At 36.2% G+C, this 14,854-nt stretch overlaps 2 protein-coding genes across 3 annotated transcripts in view; one reads left to right on the top strand and one right to left on the bottom strand.

Moving 5' to 3' along the window:
* The window catches only part of SUPT3H (SPT3 homolog, SAGA and STAGA complex component), a 252,426-nt gene that overhangs the window by 7,765 nt on the left and 229,807 nt on the right, over nt 1-14,854 (top strand). The window contains exon 2 of one of the 2 annotated variants that reach the window (XM_054291782.1): nt 2,600-2,694. In XM_054291782.1, the coding sequence (XP_054147757.1) occupies nt 2,600-2,694 (95 nt within the window). Of the gene's footprint in view, nt 1-2,599; nt 2,695-14,854 lie in introns of those variants that run through there. The other variant, XM_054291783.1, reaches the window with a different exon arrangement.
* The window catches only part of RUNX2 (RUNX family transcription factor 2), a 147,334-nt gene that overhangs the window by 115,705 nt on the left and 16,775 nt on the right, over nt 1-14,854 (bottom strand). The gene's annotated exons all lie outside the window — the stretch shown is intronic.

Raw genomic sequence — 14,854 nt, 5'->3', positions numbered from 1 at the left:
ATTTGCTCTAGAATAGGACATGCACAAATCACAGGTCGTATGCTGTGAGGAGGCAGCTGTGGAATTGGGCCCCATGGTTTTTGGGAATTTTGGGAGAATGTTTCATAAATTAGCAGAACAGAACCTCATAGATAAAGCACAATCTCTCATGGATGTTCAAAGAAAATAGTTATATGCTTCAAGTGATGTAATTAGTTTTAAAAAGCTCTAAATTAAAAAAAAAAACCCTCCTTAAATCTTTGAATATTATTCACTTTTTAATGAATACACTGTTCTCTATTTATATTCAATACCACAGTATTGGTACTGTGGTATTGAATATAAAAATATAGCTACTAATTGCTAATTAATCCTAATTGCTCCCAATGAAGTGATGGTCAATCAAATACATATAAATTTCTAAATCTTTAGGCTGTTTCTGCTATGGTGGGTACAGAGACAGCTTCATCTTAACTCTCTTCCATGGATATATGGAACTTTTCTATAAATACTGGCACCTTTCTTTGTTAAAGAGGGTTTTTACTTGTTTTTTATTTTTTAAATTCACTAATTTACTGACTGTTTAGGTTAGATGACTGGTAACTGCTGATTATGGCAGGATCCTGACAACAGTTTAGCCTTGTGTGTAACTACTCAGGTGATTAAAATCAGATTTGAGTGGGAGTAAACTTGTGATTCAAGTTACACATGTGCGTAAGTGCTTGCAGGATGGGGGACCTAAATTAGAATCTGCCTGAAGATGAACTGAAGTCTGATAATCTAAATGAAAGCATTAATAAAAAAATTAAACTTATGACACCAAGCTGGGTGGGGTAGGGAGGCTGTACAAAGGGATCTGGAAGGGCTGGGTTAATTGACCAAGGCCAGCTTTATGAGGTTCAACAAGTTCAAGTGCTGGATGCTGTATTAAGTAACAATAACCTGGTGCAGTGCTGCATGCAGGGTGGCTGAAAAGCTGTTCAGTTTTGAAAGGACCTGGGTGTGCTGGTCAAGAGCAGCTGAACCTGAGCCAGCTGTGCCCAGGTGGCCAAGAAAGCCAAAGGCCCCTGGGCTGTACCAGCAGTGCAGTGGCAGCAGGGCCGGGGCAGTGACTGTCCCCTGCGCTGGGCACTGCTCAGGTCACCTCCAGGGCCGGGCCCAGTTCTGGCCCCTCAGTCCAGGAAGGACATTGAGGGGCTGGAGCGTGTGCAGGGAAGGCAACAGAGCTGGGGAAGGCTCTGGAGCACAGGTCTGAGGAGGAGCAGCTGAGGGAGCTGGGAAGGGGCTCAGCCTGGAGAAAAGGAGGCTCGGGGGGACCTTGTGGCTCTGCACAGCTCCTGACAGGAGGGGACAGTCAGGTGGGGTTCTGCTTTTCTCTTGTGTACAAAGCCGTAGGAGAGGAAACAGCCTCAAATTGTGCCAAGGGAGGTTCAGATATTGGGAAAAGCTTCTTCACAGAAAGGGTGGTCAAACATTGGAACCGACTGCCCTGGGAAGTGGTAGAGTGGATTTCTATTCTAGAAAACAATCTTATCCTTTGAAATTTGAAATGGAGAGAGATAGACTCTCTTACAGAACAGCAAGCTATAGCAGCATAAAGTTTTTATGGTCGCTACTACTAATAGTGCAGGAAATGAGCAGTGCAACTCAATTGTAACTAGTGTGTAGCAAACTGGAAGACTAACAGATATAGTGAGAATAAATCTTGTTTATCAGGGGACTTGCACAATATACAATTTTGTATTAATTTTTTAAGGGAAAAATGAGACTCCCTTGTCCATATTAATGGAGTTTTCCATAATAAAATTTTGCTTAGTCAGTCCTTTAGTAAATGAAATTATTTTTTCAAATTAAATAGCTCAAAGCCATTTGATGCAGAGACCCTGTAGCCGCACGCTACTACAATTTGACTTGCATTTTGTTAAAGAGGAAAATGTAGATTTATTAATTACTTCATAGAATATAAGGAAAATTGTCCTGGATTTGCTTTGGAGTTCTTGAATGAGATATTTATATAGAAAAGCTGTAAAATACTTTTTGTAAAAATAGTACCTTCAGTGCTGTGAGTATTTTGATGGTGGTTGGGTCTCACTCTTTCTAATGCATTTCTGTTTTAAGAATTTGTGTGTGTGAGGGAGGTGTTTGATAATGGAAATTTCTGATCTCTGTGCTCATAAAGTTTTAGCTGGCTTTTTGTGAGAATCACTTTGGCCTTGTTGGAGATGGTGTGGCTATGATTTACTGGTGGTTAGGATATGCAGGAATGTAAGAGGATGATTGGGCAACAGAGATTCTGGTGTCTGGGAATACCATCTATTCCAGAGAAGTGGTGTTTTTATTTTAATGCTTTTAAACATTGGTACTTTTTAGGATACTTCTAAATTGTTATTTTAGAAATAGTATGTTTCCAATACTTTGGTTACAGTAAACATCAACTCAAGCTTTCTGTTGCCTCATATCAGCTTCTTTTTTTGCATGCGGACCCTTTGCCTTCCATGTTACTCCAAGTATCTTTTCTTCCTTTCAAATACCTAGTGTGACGCATACATCTCTTGGATGTGTGCTCTCTTGGAAATGAAATACAAGTATTGTAAGTGCTGTTATTTCTTTGTTTACCCAGATGAGCAGCACCGTGGCCAGCCCCATGTCGGCAGTTGCCTCTTCAAGCAGTGGAAGAAGATCAACAAGCTTTACACTTGAATTGCAGAGTATGATGTGAGTACTCAGTCAAACTATCTGGCAGCATCTGCATTGTGTATTCATCTTTTAGCTGATGTCTTAGAATGTGTAAGTAAGGGTGATGGAGGGAAGAAGAACAGGTGTTAGTGATGGAGCTGTTAGTATTTTACTTCTGATTTGTAAAACATTCAGAGATGACTTGAGTAAATAAAACCCATATCCTCTATTGAAAGGAGAGTAAATGCTGCTGAGTAAAGAAATGTGTTTTTAATATTTACTTTAGAAGTCTTTGAAGTCCTCTATTTCTCAGCCCTTCATCAAAGAAAGCTAAATTTCCTGTTGTCATAGATATGTTTTTAAATAAATACTTTTTATTAACATCCTTCAGTGCTAATACAGAGAGATAAATTGCTGAGGTCATAATATTGATGATGAATTTATGATATTGAATGCTTATAAATAACTGGGGTTTGCCAGACAGGAAGTAAATTTGTTAGAAAAAGAAGTTATTCTTTCAAATGAACACTGGATTCTCAGAAACACAGGTTCAAGCTGTGATATTATATGATTTTGTAATTTGGTGGTGAGAGTAAAAGCTGTGCTGCTTCTAGTCATGTGTTGTAGGTTTGCCTTCACTGTTGTATAACAATTTCTCACGTGATTTACTATGTGGGCAGTAGCTGCATAAGGAGTTACTTGTCTCCATTTAAATTCTACAAAGAGTTCCCTTTGCAAAAGTGGAAGATGCAATTTGTTTTCATATAAGTGTCCTTATGAAATTACTAGATTGTTGTCTAATGGATAATGGGATACCTTCCACTGAGAGTATTTTTCAGTATAATGTAAATAAGAGTGTTGCCCTGTGCATTGAATCTTGTAATATAGATGAGCACATTATGACAGACCCAGTGTTCTACTGCATTGAGTTTTCTTTGGATAGAATAATATTACTGCTCTCTCTTCTTCAAGAGACTTCTGTTTGGTAATTGTTCACATCTATTAAAGTAATCTATTCTGAAAAATACAACTATTGTTCTTGGTTGAGAAAAATAACTGTAACTGTATTTAAAAAACAAAACTTCAGAGTCAAATCCTGTGCATCAGTTTGGATAAGTATCTGGGGAGCTTGCATTTTATTGGATTGTGGACTTCCTGATAAAGTGTTTTGAAACTCCCCTTCCCCGCCAGTGTACACACGATTCTGTCAGAATGTAGAAGTTATTGTTGGCCATATAAATGGAAGGAATAGATATTTTCCTTTTGCTTCAGAACTGGTGCAGTTATCCTTTGAAAGCTGTGCAAACAGATCATCTGTGCTCCAGAGTAACATATTTCACAGCTTCATTAAACTAGTAGGAACTGAGGAAATTCCTTGACTGCAGTGAGCACATTGAAACTTAAATTTTTATTGTTTGCTGTGGAAAAAAAAAAGGAGACTTTTGAAAATGATAGAGTTCCAGGGATGTACCATGCAGGAAAAAAAAGACAACTGTTTCCTTTGGCCAGGGCCATAAAATTAAGTTATGCCTTTAAAAGAACTTTCTGTGCTCTGACAGAAGCTGACATTTTTTATAAACGATGTGATTTAGGAAGTTACGGATTCTCCCTTTTAGGCGATTTATAACAAATTATTGCTGACATCTTAAGATCCTGGGAAATAGCTAAGACTGGAGCAATGCAGTGCAAAAAAGGTAACATCTTCTTAAAGAAAAGAAAATAGAGGCTATTTCTGCCTAATTTCTTATTGTCAAGAGATGGGTTAGCTATTTGCTGTAGTTTTCATGGAGTAATATGAAGAGTTTAACTTCAATTGGCCCTGCCTTTCTCAGCAAAACATGTGCAGCAAGAAGATGAACTTTTGAGAAATAAGTCAAATAGAGACATTAAGTGCTAATCCAGAATGTCATGTAGTAGTTTATGTTGCTTTTAAAAATGAGCTGTTGGATTTTAGGCATTTAAAAGGCAGAAAGAAGAGAAAGTCTATTTGGAGTAAAACATCAAATCCTGTTGTAATCCAGTGGCAAGATCTGGAAATCTCTGGATAAGAATACTCATGGTCTGAAAGAATACTCATGGTCTGAAGATGGTATCTTTGATTAATGTATAATTTACAGCACAGAAGTGTTGAGCCAGTGTTTGATTCCATGGAATACTTAAATTTACATGTAATGTTAAGTTTGTGAATAATCACATTTAAGGTGAGGAGGTTACTCATATGCTACATCTGTTACATACACTACACCTGTTTCTGAACCATGGCAGGGAATGAACTGAATCCTGTTGTAGAATTGTGTTTTTATTATAAGCTCAGAAGGGTTTTTCTGATTTATTTGAGAAGACAAGAAATACATACGAGTCTTTAAATCATAGAATACTGCAAAAAAAGCTGTGTCAAAATATGTACAACATTTTCACTGTATACACAGATACTTTACTAATGAAATGATTCTGTTTGTGCTTTAAGAATATTTAAGATATGTCCTTGGATTTGAAGAAATTTTTGTGTTTGTTGAGAAAAGAATCTGGTTTGTATGATGCCTAAATAGTACTGTGTAATTGGTGATACTGCATGTGCTGATTACCTTATGAAGAATGCTTCTTAATCAGATTGTCACAGATCATCCAAACACAAGTCAATTTGCAGTGCACTGCCTTTTGCATAGTTACATTTGCCTTTTAATTGTTTAGACCTTGGAATTAAATTATATTGCTGTTATACTAATTTAAAAGAGAAAAGTGCTATGTAGAGCTTACTTCAACTTCTACATCCTTTATTTGTATTTGGACTTTTTATTATGGTACCATGGAGTATTCAGCAGTAGGTGTTAATAATTTCAAAAAAGAGTTTTCAGTACGTCTAGTGCATTTTGCTGAGGTTATTTTACTTAACTTTGGCTGATCTACAGCCTGTTTCTAAACTAACTGCTCATGTTAGGTGGGTAGCACTTAAATTACCGTGCTGCCCAGTAGATTCACAACCATGCTGATTTCACTGTAGCCATTAAAATTCATAATTTGGTAGAGATCATCTATTTTCTAGTATAAGCACTACTTGCAGAGTGAATTTCTGGAAACCGTGATAGTCTAAAGACTTATGGTGAGCAATTTGCAGCTACACAGGGAGGGAGGTTTTTATCTCCCCTCAGTAAAATGCCTTAACTTCTCAAAGTTATCTTAGCTGTTTACAAAAATTTTAATTACTGTGGTCTGAATTTTCTTAATTAGCTTTTGTGGTGTGCTTCATACCAAAAATCAAAATTTGATAGTATAAGATTATAAGGATAAATTGTAATGGTGAAAGTATTGAGGAAAACAATGTTTTAATTTGGATTCTTTCTGGTTATTGACTGTATTTGCAGAGATGAATATTAAAACAGTAATATACATTACTATGATATCAAATTACTGTTCTTGATTGACTGTGGCTTTCCAGACAGTGAAAATGTGTTCAGGTGTTTCAAATGTAGTTCCTACTTAACTTCCTCCAGCTTGTCACTTACACTCATCTCTATTACGCTTCTGTGTTGTGTTAGTGTGTAATAGAGATAGTAATAAATTCTTCATATTCCCTTTTTCTTTATGAATATATTATTTATAATATATATATATATTTTAAACATTCAGCAAATTATGGGAGAGACCTAGTAAGAATTGGGGCCAGTTCTTAAATCTTTATTACGACTCTTTGAACCTTTCTCCCTGACTCTTGTGATATTTACATGATCCCTGTTATTAAAGCATTTGAATGGTTTTGTAGTATTGTCAATAATATTTCCCAATTTAGACTGGGTAGGAAATAGTGGTTCTAGGCCTCTGTTCACTCAAGGAGTATCTAGAATAAATGTATTTTCATTTCAGGCTTGCAAACATTGCATGGTATTTTTTTTTCCTATATAAGGCATGAGCTATAAAATACACTATTTCTTACCTGTTGCTACCTTGCAAACTTGTCAATCAAATAAATTGTCTTTAGGGGCTTTACTTATTTAGGATTTCTCATCCATTCTGAGATGACAACATCTTAGGGACTATCATTCTAAATTTTTGAATGTGCAATGAAATAACAGGAAGCATGGCCTCTAAACTGATGTGTCCTCCCACCAATGTATTTGGATAACCTCTGCTGACTTGAGTAGGATTACATTTCTTCACCACTGGATCCCTGGAAGAGCTCATTGATTTCTTCTAGTATCTGATGCTAAATTTATTTTCATATGCAGAAATAAAAACTCTGTTTGATAACAGTAGTTCTTCTTATGTATGGCAAAACAGTGTTTTCTTGTCAGTTAGAAAGTTCAGGGAACTTGTTGCTCAGTGCTGAAGAAATGCCTACTCCATGTAGCAGTATAGAAATGCTGTGATTCAGGAGCTGCGCTTTGCTAGACAGGTTTGTGTTTGTGTGTTAATCCAGTTGTGAATACAATTATCACTCAAATACAATAATCACATTCCATGCTAACTAAAAAAATATAGGCAATATGCATTTCTGGCTGTTGAACATTGAACATTTTACCCAAAGGGTTTCACTGTGTGACTAAAATACATTCTCTGATTTCTAGATACTATACAAAATATTTGCCATTCTTGCTAGCTGTTAAAGTCAGCTGGCTACTGGGTTTTTGATAAACATCTAAGTTTGTTATCTACTCTTCAAAACACAAATGGCTTTCTTGCATCTCTTTGTGACAATGGGTTTGTTGCTGCAAGTCCAGTTTACATTTGTTAAACTATGCCCTTGATTATTTTGTGCTTTTATTCTTTTATTTTTCTATTACATCTAAATGTGTCAGCTTGACTCACCCTATGAGGCAGATACCAATGTGGGAACTGCCATTTCCCTCATGCCAGGTTCCTCATGAGGTTTCACCTCATGCCAGGTTCAGTTCTTCCCCAGGAAAAAGCTTTTAGAGTGTTGGCTTTTGTATGTCTTAGGTTTCATGGAATGCTGAGCTCATGCAGACCTTGATTCTGCTTGAAACAAGTAAATGATTATAGAGACTACAAAGTTATGCTGAATAGACAGTCTAGATTATTGTTTTTAATAAAATAGTCCAGAATTTATCTAGCACAAAAGGAGCGTGTGCTTGAGCTGAAGTTAGTAATTATTTATTATATCACGCTGTATGATGAGATATGGTAGTATTCATACTGCCCTGCTGTGACTGATACCTTATGGCTTCTTTTGGTTGTTTGTTTATCCATCTTTGCTTTGAAGTTGATCAGTAAAATCATCTGACTTTGGATAGTTCGTTTGGCATGATGATGGAAGAAAACATCAGTAATGACCTGGCTGAGGGAGCGCTTTGGTTAACCGAACTGTAATTTGGGACTGCAAAGAATTTCTCTATTCCGTCCCATACTTGTTTACCATATTTGAACCCAGAATTGTGCTGAGATTGCACTGTTTAAAAATAAATAACCAGTTTAGCCTACTGAGCTGAAACCCTTCCCTGCAAATACGCAGGGAGCACTTTTTCCCTTGGGTAGAGATGATGGAAGGGCAGTGGCAGCAGATGTGGTACGTGGTTATCAGATCATGTGTGGCTGTTCCTATCTACCTCATTAAATACATGAGGCAAGAGTGGTATGAGATAGAAAACTAGGGCCAGAACTAAGTTTTCCTTTTATAGGTAGGATGAAATACAGGAAGGAAATTCATTAGAGAGAAATTACTACAGCTTTTTCTGATGCGGATGTGGTATTTTGAAGCTTTTAAAGGCAGAGTCTCCTCTTTGCACAGCACTTAGCTCAACAGGATTTTGCTGAGGAGGCCTGATAGGGTTTGCAGAACTGTTAATAAAAGATGTAAGAGCTGAAATGGAGTGAGTTTTAAGAAAGCTAAAAATTCATTTTTCAGGCTTCTATATTTCAGTACTGCATTTAAAGTGTAGTTATTTTAGGCCTCTCTTTTGTAATAGCAGAGTTTCATTTTACCTTTTAGTAGCAGAGTTCACTTGAAATACAACCTGAACTTGACCTTATTAGTGTCAAACAGTCTGAAAAACACTCATTTTATCTCTTGCTTCTTTCTTTTTGTTTTTGCTGAGTATCCTGTCCCTATTTATGAAAAAGCAAGAGGTGATGGAGGATCTTATTTAACATCTTGAGTAGTATGCACACGTAGAGCAAAGAAATTGTTGAGTGTCTCTACAGAATTATGAAGGAACATTTCTGCGAATAATTTAAAAATTACATTTGTACTCAGTCTGAAAAAGAAACACGAGAAGGATGTTTTTATGAGGGAAGACTGGAGATATTAATCTGGGTAACAGCTTTTTCTATAAACAGAATTAGCTGAAGTTTAGCATTTGTCTGGGTTATGTGTGTCTTGTGTTTCTGCTCTACTAGTACTTTATTTTTCTCTTGTCAGTTCAAAGTTAATGTAAGTTTTGCAGTTCATTTGTGAAATAAGTTTTGCTAAGTATGAGAACAGTCTCTAAATTTACTGTGTCCTCAGTTCTGCTCAGTTTGTTCTGAGTTGCATACAGTTTCTCAAGCTTCCTGTGTTTGAGATTTTGTTTTGAATTGAAATATTTTAAGATATATGGTTCCAGGATTTTGAGCTTAGATTCCTGAAACTTTCTGGGTTCAGGTTTTGACAGGTTGCTTTAAGGTATCATCTAGTACCTAAGTAAAAGATTATAGAATTTGGAAACGATTACCATACTTGAGTGAAGACATACATGTTGTAACCAAATACTGATTAAGCCATAAATTAATATGATAATTAAATTCAGCATTTTAAAACTTTTTTTATTTCCCTAATGTAATAAATTATAATACATTAGTTCTAGCAGACTGAACCTGAAAATCCAGTTTAGCTGTAGCTATGACCCTAACTGGCAGATGCTGCTGAAATCTTTAAATTGCAGCTTCTTGCATCATTTTCAATCTGTTTGTTTTAGTCACATTAATTTGACACTACTGATTGTATGTAGCATGCAATATTGTTACAGGACACTATTCATCTGTAGAGAGCAGGAGCAAGGTGGACATTATTCATCTATAGAGAACAGCCAGGCTGTCCTTGACTTTTTCATTTTTCTGAAGTCATTCTGCCCCATGCAATTATTTCCAGTTGGATTAGGTAATTAATTGAAAATGAACAGTTTGGGTGTCCGTAGGTGACCAGAGTTAGAAGGAAAGTGACGGTTGCTCCATGTCCCAGGTGACTGACTCAGACTGACTTCCCCATAGGAGCTATTTCTGGCTCATTCAGCTCTCAGCTCTGTGGCATTGGAAGCCACTGCTTTGTCTTTTTAATTATATATTTTTTCACTTTTTTTCTTAAAGCACAAAAACTGTATTATCCTCCCCAGATTTTGCTGGAGTGATGCTGAAGTCTGTCCCCCTGGTACATGTCCGCCTTTTTGGAGGTGCCTGACAGGCCTGAGCAGTTACAGAAATGTGCTTGTTTTTCTCTATCATTGTGAGCTCAACATAGTAATTTAGACTATGACGTTTTCCCTAAATTGGTCTGGAAGGTGATTAGTTTATCCTTGGATCCCACACTGGCACTGGGACTTAAAATGGACCAGCTAAATAATGGTTGATGGAATATTTATCCTCCTGCATAGATTCTAGTACTTTGAGTACATAACACCATCAGTTTTTAAAAATGTAAATAAATAGCTTTATTGTACTTTTAGTTTTCATCATGTTAATCCTACTCTATTATTAGACTTTGTTACATGTATAAGAGATACGTAAAACAAAATCTATATAATATACTACATATTAAATGTCACTGTCTCTTTATATGATGTTTGATTTTAAGTCCCACAGACCAATATTTGATCTTTTCATGTGTTCCTGTAGGACCTTTTTTAATGACACATGAAGGCATTGCAGTGATTAGAAAGGAACCGACCTTCCCCTCCACAGCCCCCAGGGCTGTGAAGTAACTGAATAGTAGCTGAAATTATTAGTTACCATTTCTAGAGTCAAGCTGCAATCTCTTGCAGCTTGATTCTAGAAATGGTAAATAATAATTTCACAGTGGTGATAAAACTGGATGGCAGAAACCACAGTAAGGACAGTTGCAAGGTGGGAAGTGGGTGGAGAAAGGACAAGGAAAATGGTCTAATGACATGTGCTAATTTATTATACAAAATAATATTGGCTGTTTCTTTAAGATGTTAACTATGACCTGGTTTTAGTTTTAAAAAACACTACCAAGGACATGTAGTTTGTGATTAAAGTTCTTTTTGTTTTTGTAGAAAATGCTGAGCAAACAATTTATTTGCTCTCTTGACTTGGTGACTTCTTTTGCTTCTTCAGTTTTTGGACAAAAAGCTCTCAGGACTTTCTGGTGTTAAAAAGCAGCAGTTTCTGACCTAATGTACCCTTCTCTGAACGATAATGTTTCTTTGTTACTTATTTTTAGCTCAGATTGTTTTTCTCCCCTTTCCCCCAACATGATTTGTACAACCTTTAGAAAATTGAGTAGTTGTGGTTTTGAATCATCCTCCGTTTCTAGACTGAATGAGTATTTCTGAAGAAGCACAGGATTGCTTGTGAGTGGGCCTTTTTCTTACTTAAAAAGGCAACAACCATGACAGTTTTACCCCCTGAAAAAAAGCAGAAAATCTATAGACCCTTAATAGACTGCATTGTGACCCTGGAAAGGACAGCGTGCTAAGTACTTGCTTAATTTTGTACCAATGGTATATTGCTAGCAGATGTCCTTTGTTTTGTTTTTACTGTGATTCAGAGCCATTTGGATAAAACATTTAGGGGGAGTATATTTTGGTCCTGAAATAAAGCATGACTATCCATTTAGAAGCTACAGTAATACTTCATTGTGTATCAGTCTATATTTGACTCCTTGTTTGGGTTTAAAGCCTTTAGCATATCAAGTACAAGTCTAAGTACTGTTATCTTGCTGTACTTTTGGTGAAGCACAGCAAGATAGCATGAACAGCTGATGTGTAAATACTGATTTAAAAAAGCCTTACAGGAATAAATTTGAATTCCACAAAGTATAAATAAATGTGTTTGGTTGTTTTAAGTGTGGGAGAAAGCTAATGAATTTGATGGCAAATTATTTTTTTCCTCTTAAAGAAGTTAGTACTTTTGTATTAAAGATCTCTGTTAATTCTGCAAGTAAGATAGCTCCCTTCTAAACCAATCTTGTAGCTTTTATATTCTGAATTACTCAGAGGCAGTCAACCTGAGGGGTCAGCCTGTGCTCCTTATGTTGTATGGATTTTCATTTAAATGGGTGCATACACACTCATTCCCAGTGCCTTGCCAGTATTCCTGCACCAGTTAAATAATAATCCTATCAAATGGAATCACAGAAAAATTAAGGTTGGAAGGGATGTCTGGAGGTCATTTGGTCCAACCTGCTAGATTCAAATGTTAGGTCTCATTGCTCCACAACTATGTGAGAGAAATGCGCTTTTATTTTATAGTCTACCTGGTTTAACTGCTGTAGCTACAGTAGGAGACTGCTTTTTCCAATATAGCCAAGCTACTGTAATTATTCTGGAAATACTTTTAAATGTAGACTAGACTTTAATATTAAGTAGCATCTAAAATTACTAAATAAAATTAGATTTTGATTTTCTGGGAAGTTCCTTTCACTAGCCAGGTTAAGAGGAGAAAATACATGGTCTTTATGGAAGTTATGTATCAATGTGGTTTAATATGTGACTCCATACCTATGACTACTTTTTCTGTTAGACTGCAAAGCTCCTGCTATTATGTATTTAAAAATGTAGACATTGGAATAATTCTGAATATTTCCCTGAAAAAATATAATGCAGTGTTAAATACCTCCCCACCCTCCTCTCCCCACAAACACTCTCTTATCCGTTTCTAATTTTTTGGAGAGCCTGCACAAAACAAGAGATAGTTATTATTGTACAGTTGTGCTTCTCAGTTATGGTAAAATGTTTTGTGTTTGTTTTAAAACCAGAGTATGTTTTGTATGGCTACTATAGTGCTAAAGGTTACTCTGAAAGAATTTTTGAAAGTAAGGAGTATGAGCAAACCTGGAGACTTGATAAAATATTGGAAAGGATGAAAAAATATCCCTCTATTCCTCTCTTTTTTTTTTTTTTTTTTTTTTTTTAGGAAAACAAGGCATTCATGTTTTCTTTAAAATAAATTTTGTCTATTTTTTTCTCTGCTTCTCTGCATGTGTGTATATATAGGCTTATGTAGAAGCATTGCACTTGCTGATTTCCAGTGAATCTACTTGGCTATCTGGGAGGAAACATGGGAGTAAATATGTTAGGAGGCAGGAAGAAGGTGATCTGTGGAAATACATTTTCTTAACATCCTTCTACTCCTCTGCTGCTTAATAACTTCCACTTGAATGTGTATGTGGATAGTTGGCAGATTCACTACAATCAGATCTTTCTCCTACATTTTATCTAATAATTTGGTAAGTCAGTTCAATCCATAACAGTGAAGGCAGACAAATAACTTTCTCTTTATTTAGAGTCTCAGTAATTCTAGTTTTGCTTTTGATAGATTAGTTGTAGAAATCAACATCTGTGTAGGTCTGAAACACTTAATAAAATGCCATTAAAATTAGCTGTATGTAAGTTTGCTTTGAAAACTGTAGAGTATAAATGCTCATTGTCATTGACTGGGATGTGTTGGGTGAGTTGCAGAAATAGTGTTGGTCCTGGACTAGGCCCTTCTAGGTCTGTTTGTGCCGACTGCGATGGAATTACAAGGAAATAGCCCTATGCAGTGAAAACTGAAATCTGCTCAACTGAACCAGCTTTAATGCAAGTTAAACAGGGCTCGATGCATATCTGGTGACTTCAAGAGAAAAGCTCTGTAGAGGTTGGCAAACTTCTCTATTCTCTGTTTCCCTGTTAAATGCCAGTTTTATTCCTTCAAGAATGAAACTCTCTTTTGGAAAGCAATATATTAAAACAAGCTCTGCCTGTGAGTTTGCACTGGCAGGATCTCCTGCTTTGCCTGCCCAGGTACGCTCACATACCGCTGCAGTTGTGTGCCCAGTGCTGACTTTAAAGTGACAACTCGGTGTCTGTTGTGTCCTGTTATGGTTCAGATGACTGAAAAGATAAGTGATCAAGTTATAGAAGCAGAGATGAAACTCTAGGGGGTTCTTTCTAATGAATTATAGAATTATTTTTGAAAAAGCAGTGCAGTGTTTGAATAATCAAGTAAAGTATTTTTCTGGAGCCAGGATTGCGATGGTAATATTTATCTTTGAATTCTTAAGACAGATAAAAATCAAAAGCCCAAACCACCAGCTATTTTTCTTTAATGTTTAGATTAATCCAGAAAAACAGACCAAAATTTTGAAAATGGCTTATTTAAACACAGATTGATTGAACAGTTTAAGGGGCATTTAATTTCTTTCACAAAAAGACTTCTCTCTATAGCATCATAGAGTTTTAGGGAAAGTTATTAATTGATTTATCATTATGATCCTTTTGAAAGAGGGAAGTTGTAACACTTAGTTTGTAAATTGCAAATTAAGGCCCTGGGCAGAAACTTCTGGACATCATTTAGTTTTAAATTGAGCCCTTTGTCTTCTCATCTGTTTTAATAAAGCTTTTCTAGTCTGATTGAAGTAGGTGATAGGGAAATGTGTTTGCTATCTGTAAGGACGTCTGATTTTTCTGTTGGCAGTGCTGTTTCCTCCGTTCACACACAAGTGAAGATAGTTGTCTTAATAAAAATAAAGTAGGAATTAGACTTTTTTTTCGCTCATTCTTTGGTACATGTTAGCTTGCCATGTGGCTTTCCATGTGTGCCACATGTTTCTTGTATAAGCATCTACTATTAAACACAAGTGTTGGTAGCTCTATCACTAACAGTTCACATGCCCTACACTGAAAATCCAACATCCTCTCCAGCTGATGAGAGCTGTTGCTGCTATTTTGGTAGTCTTTTGTTGCTTTAAATGTGGGGTGATGAAAGCATGAAGAACAGCTGCTGCTACTTTAATCGTATAAGAGAGGTAATATTCATGTGTTTTTATTTGTGGTTGGTGAAAGACTCATTTCTTTCTTGTTGGAGCTGAAAACAAAGATGTTGGCGATGTTTCAGTGCTGATTATAAGAATATAGCTGCCACTCCTGGAGCTGAGATATTCAAAAAGTAGTCCACCTATTATAGTCAAGGGTGGGGAAAAATTTATTACAGTGAGTTTTAAACTTCAAAAAGCTTTCAGTGTGTTTTGACTGAAGAAGTAAGTGTCAGC

The sequence above is a fragment of the Melozone crissalis genome, unplaced genomic scaffold, assembly GCF_028551555.1.
Source record: "Melozone crissalis strain CALT ecotype California unplaced genomic scaffold, PUWL_Pcris_2 ptg000106l_1, whole genome shotgun sequence".
Taxonomy (NCBI): domain Eukaryota; kingdom Metazoa; phylum Chordata; class Aves; order Passeriformes; family Passerellidae; genus Melozone; species Melozone crissalis.
This window is presented reverse-complemented; position numbering and strand designations above follow the sequence as displayed.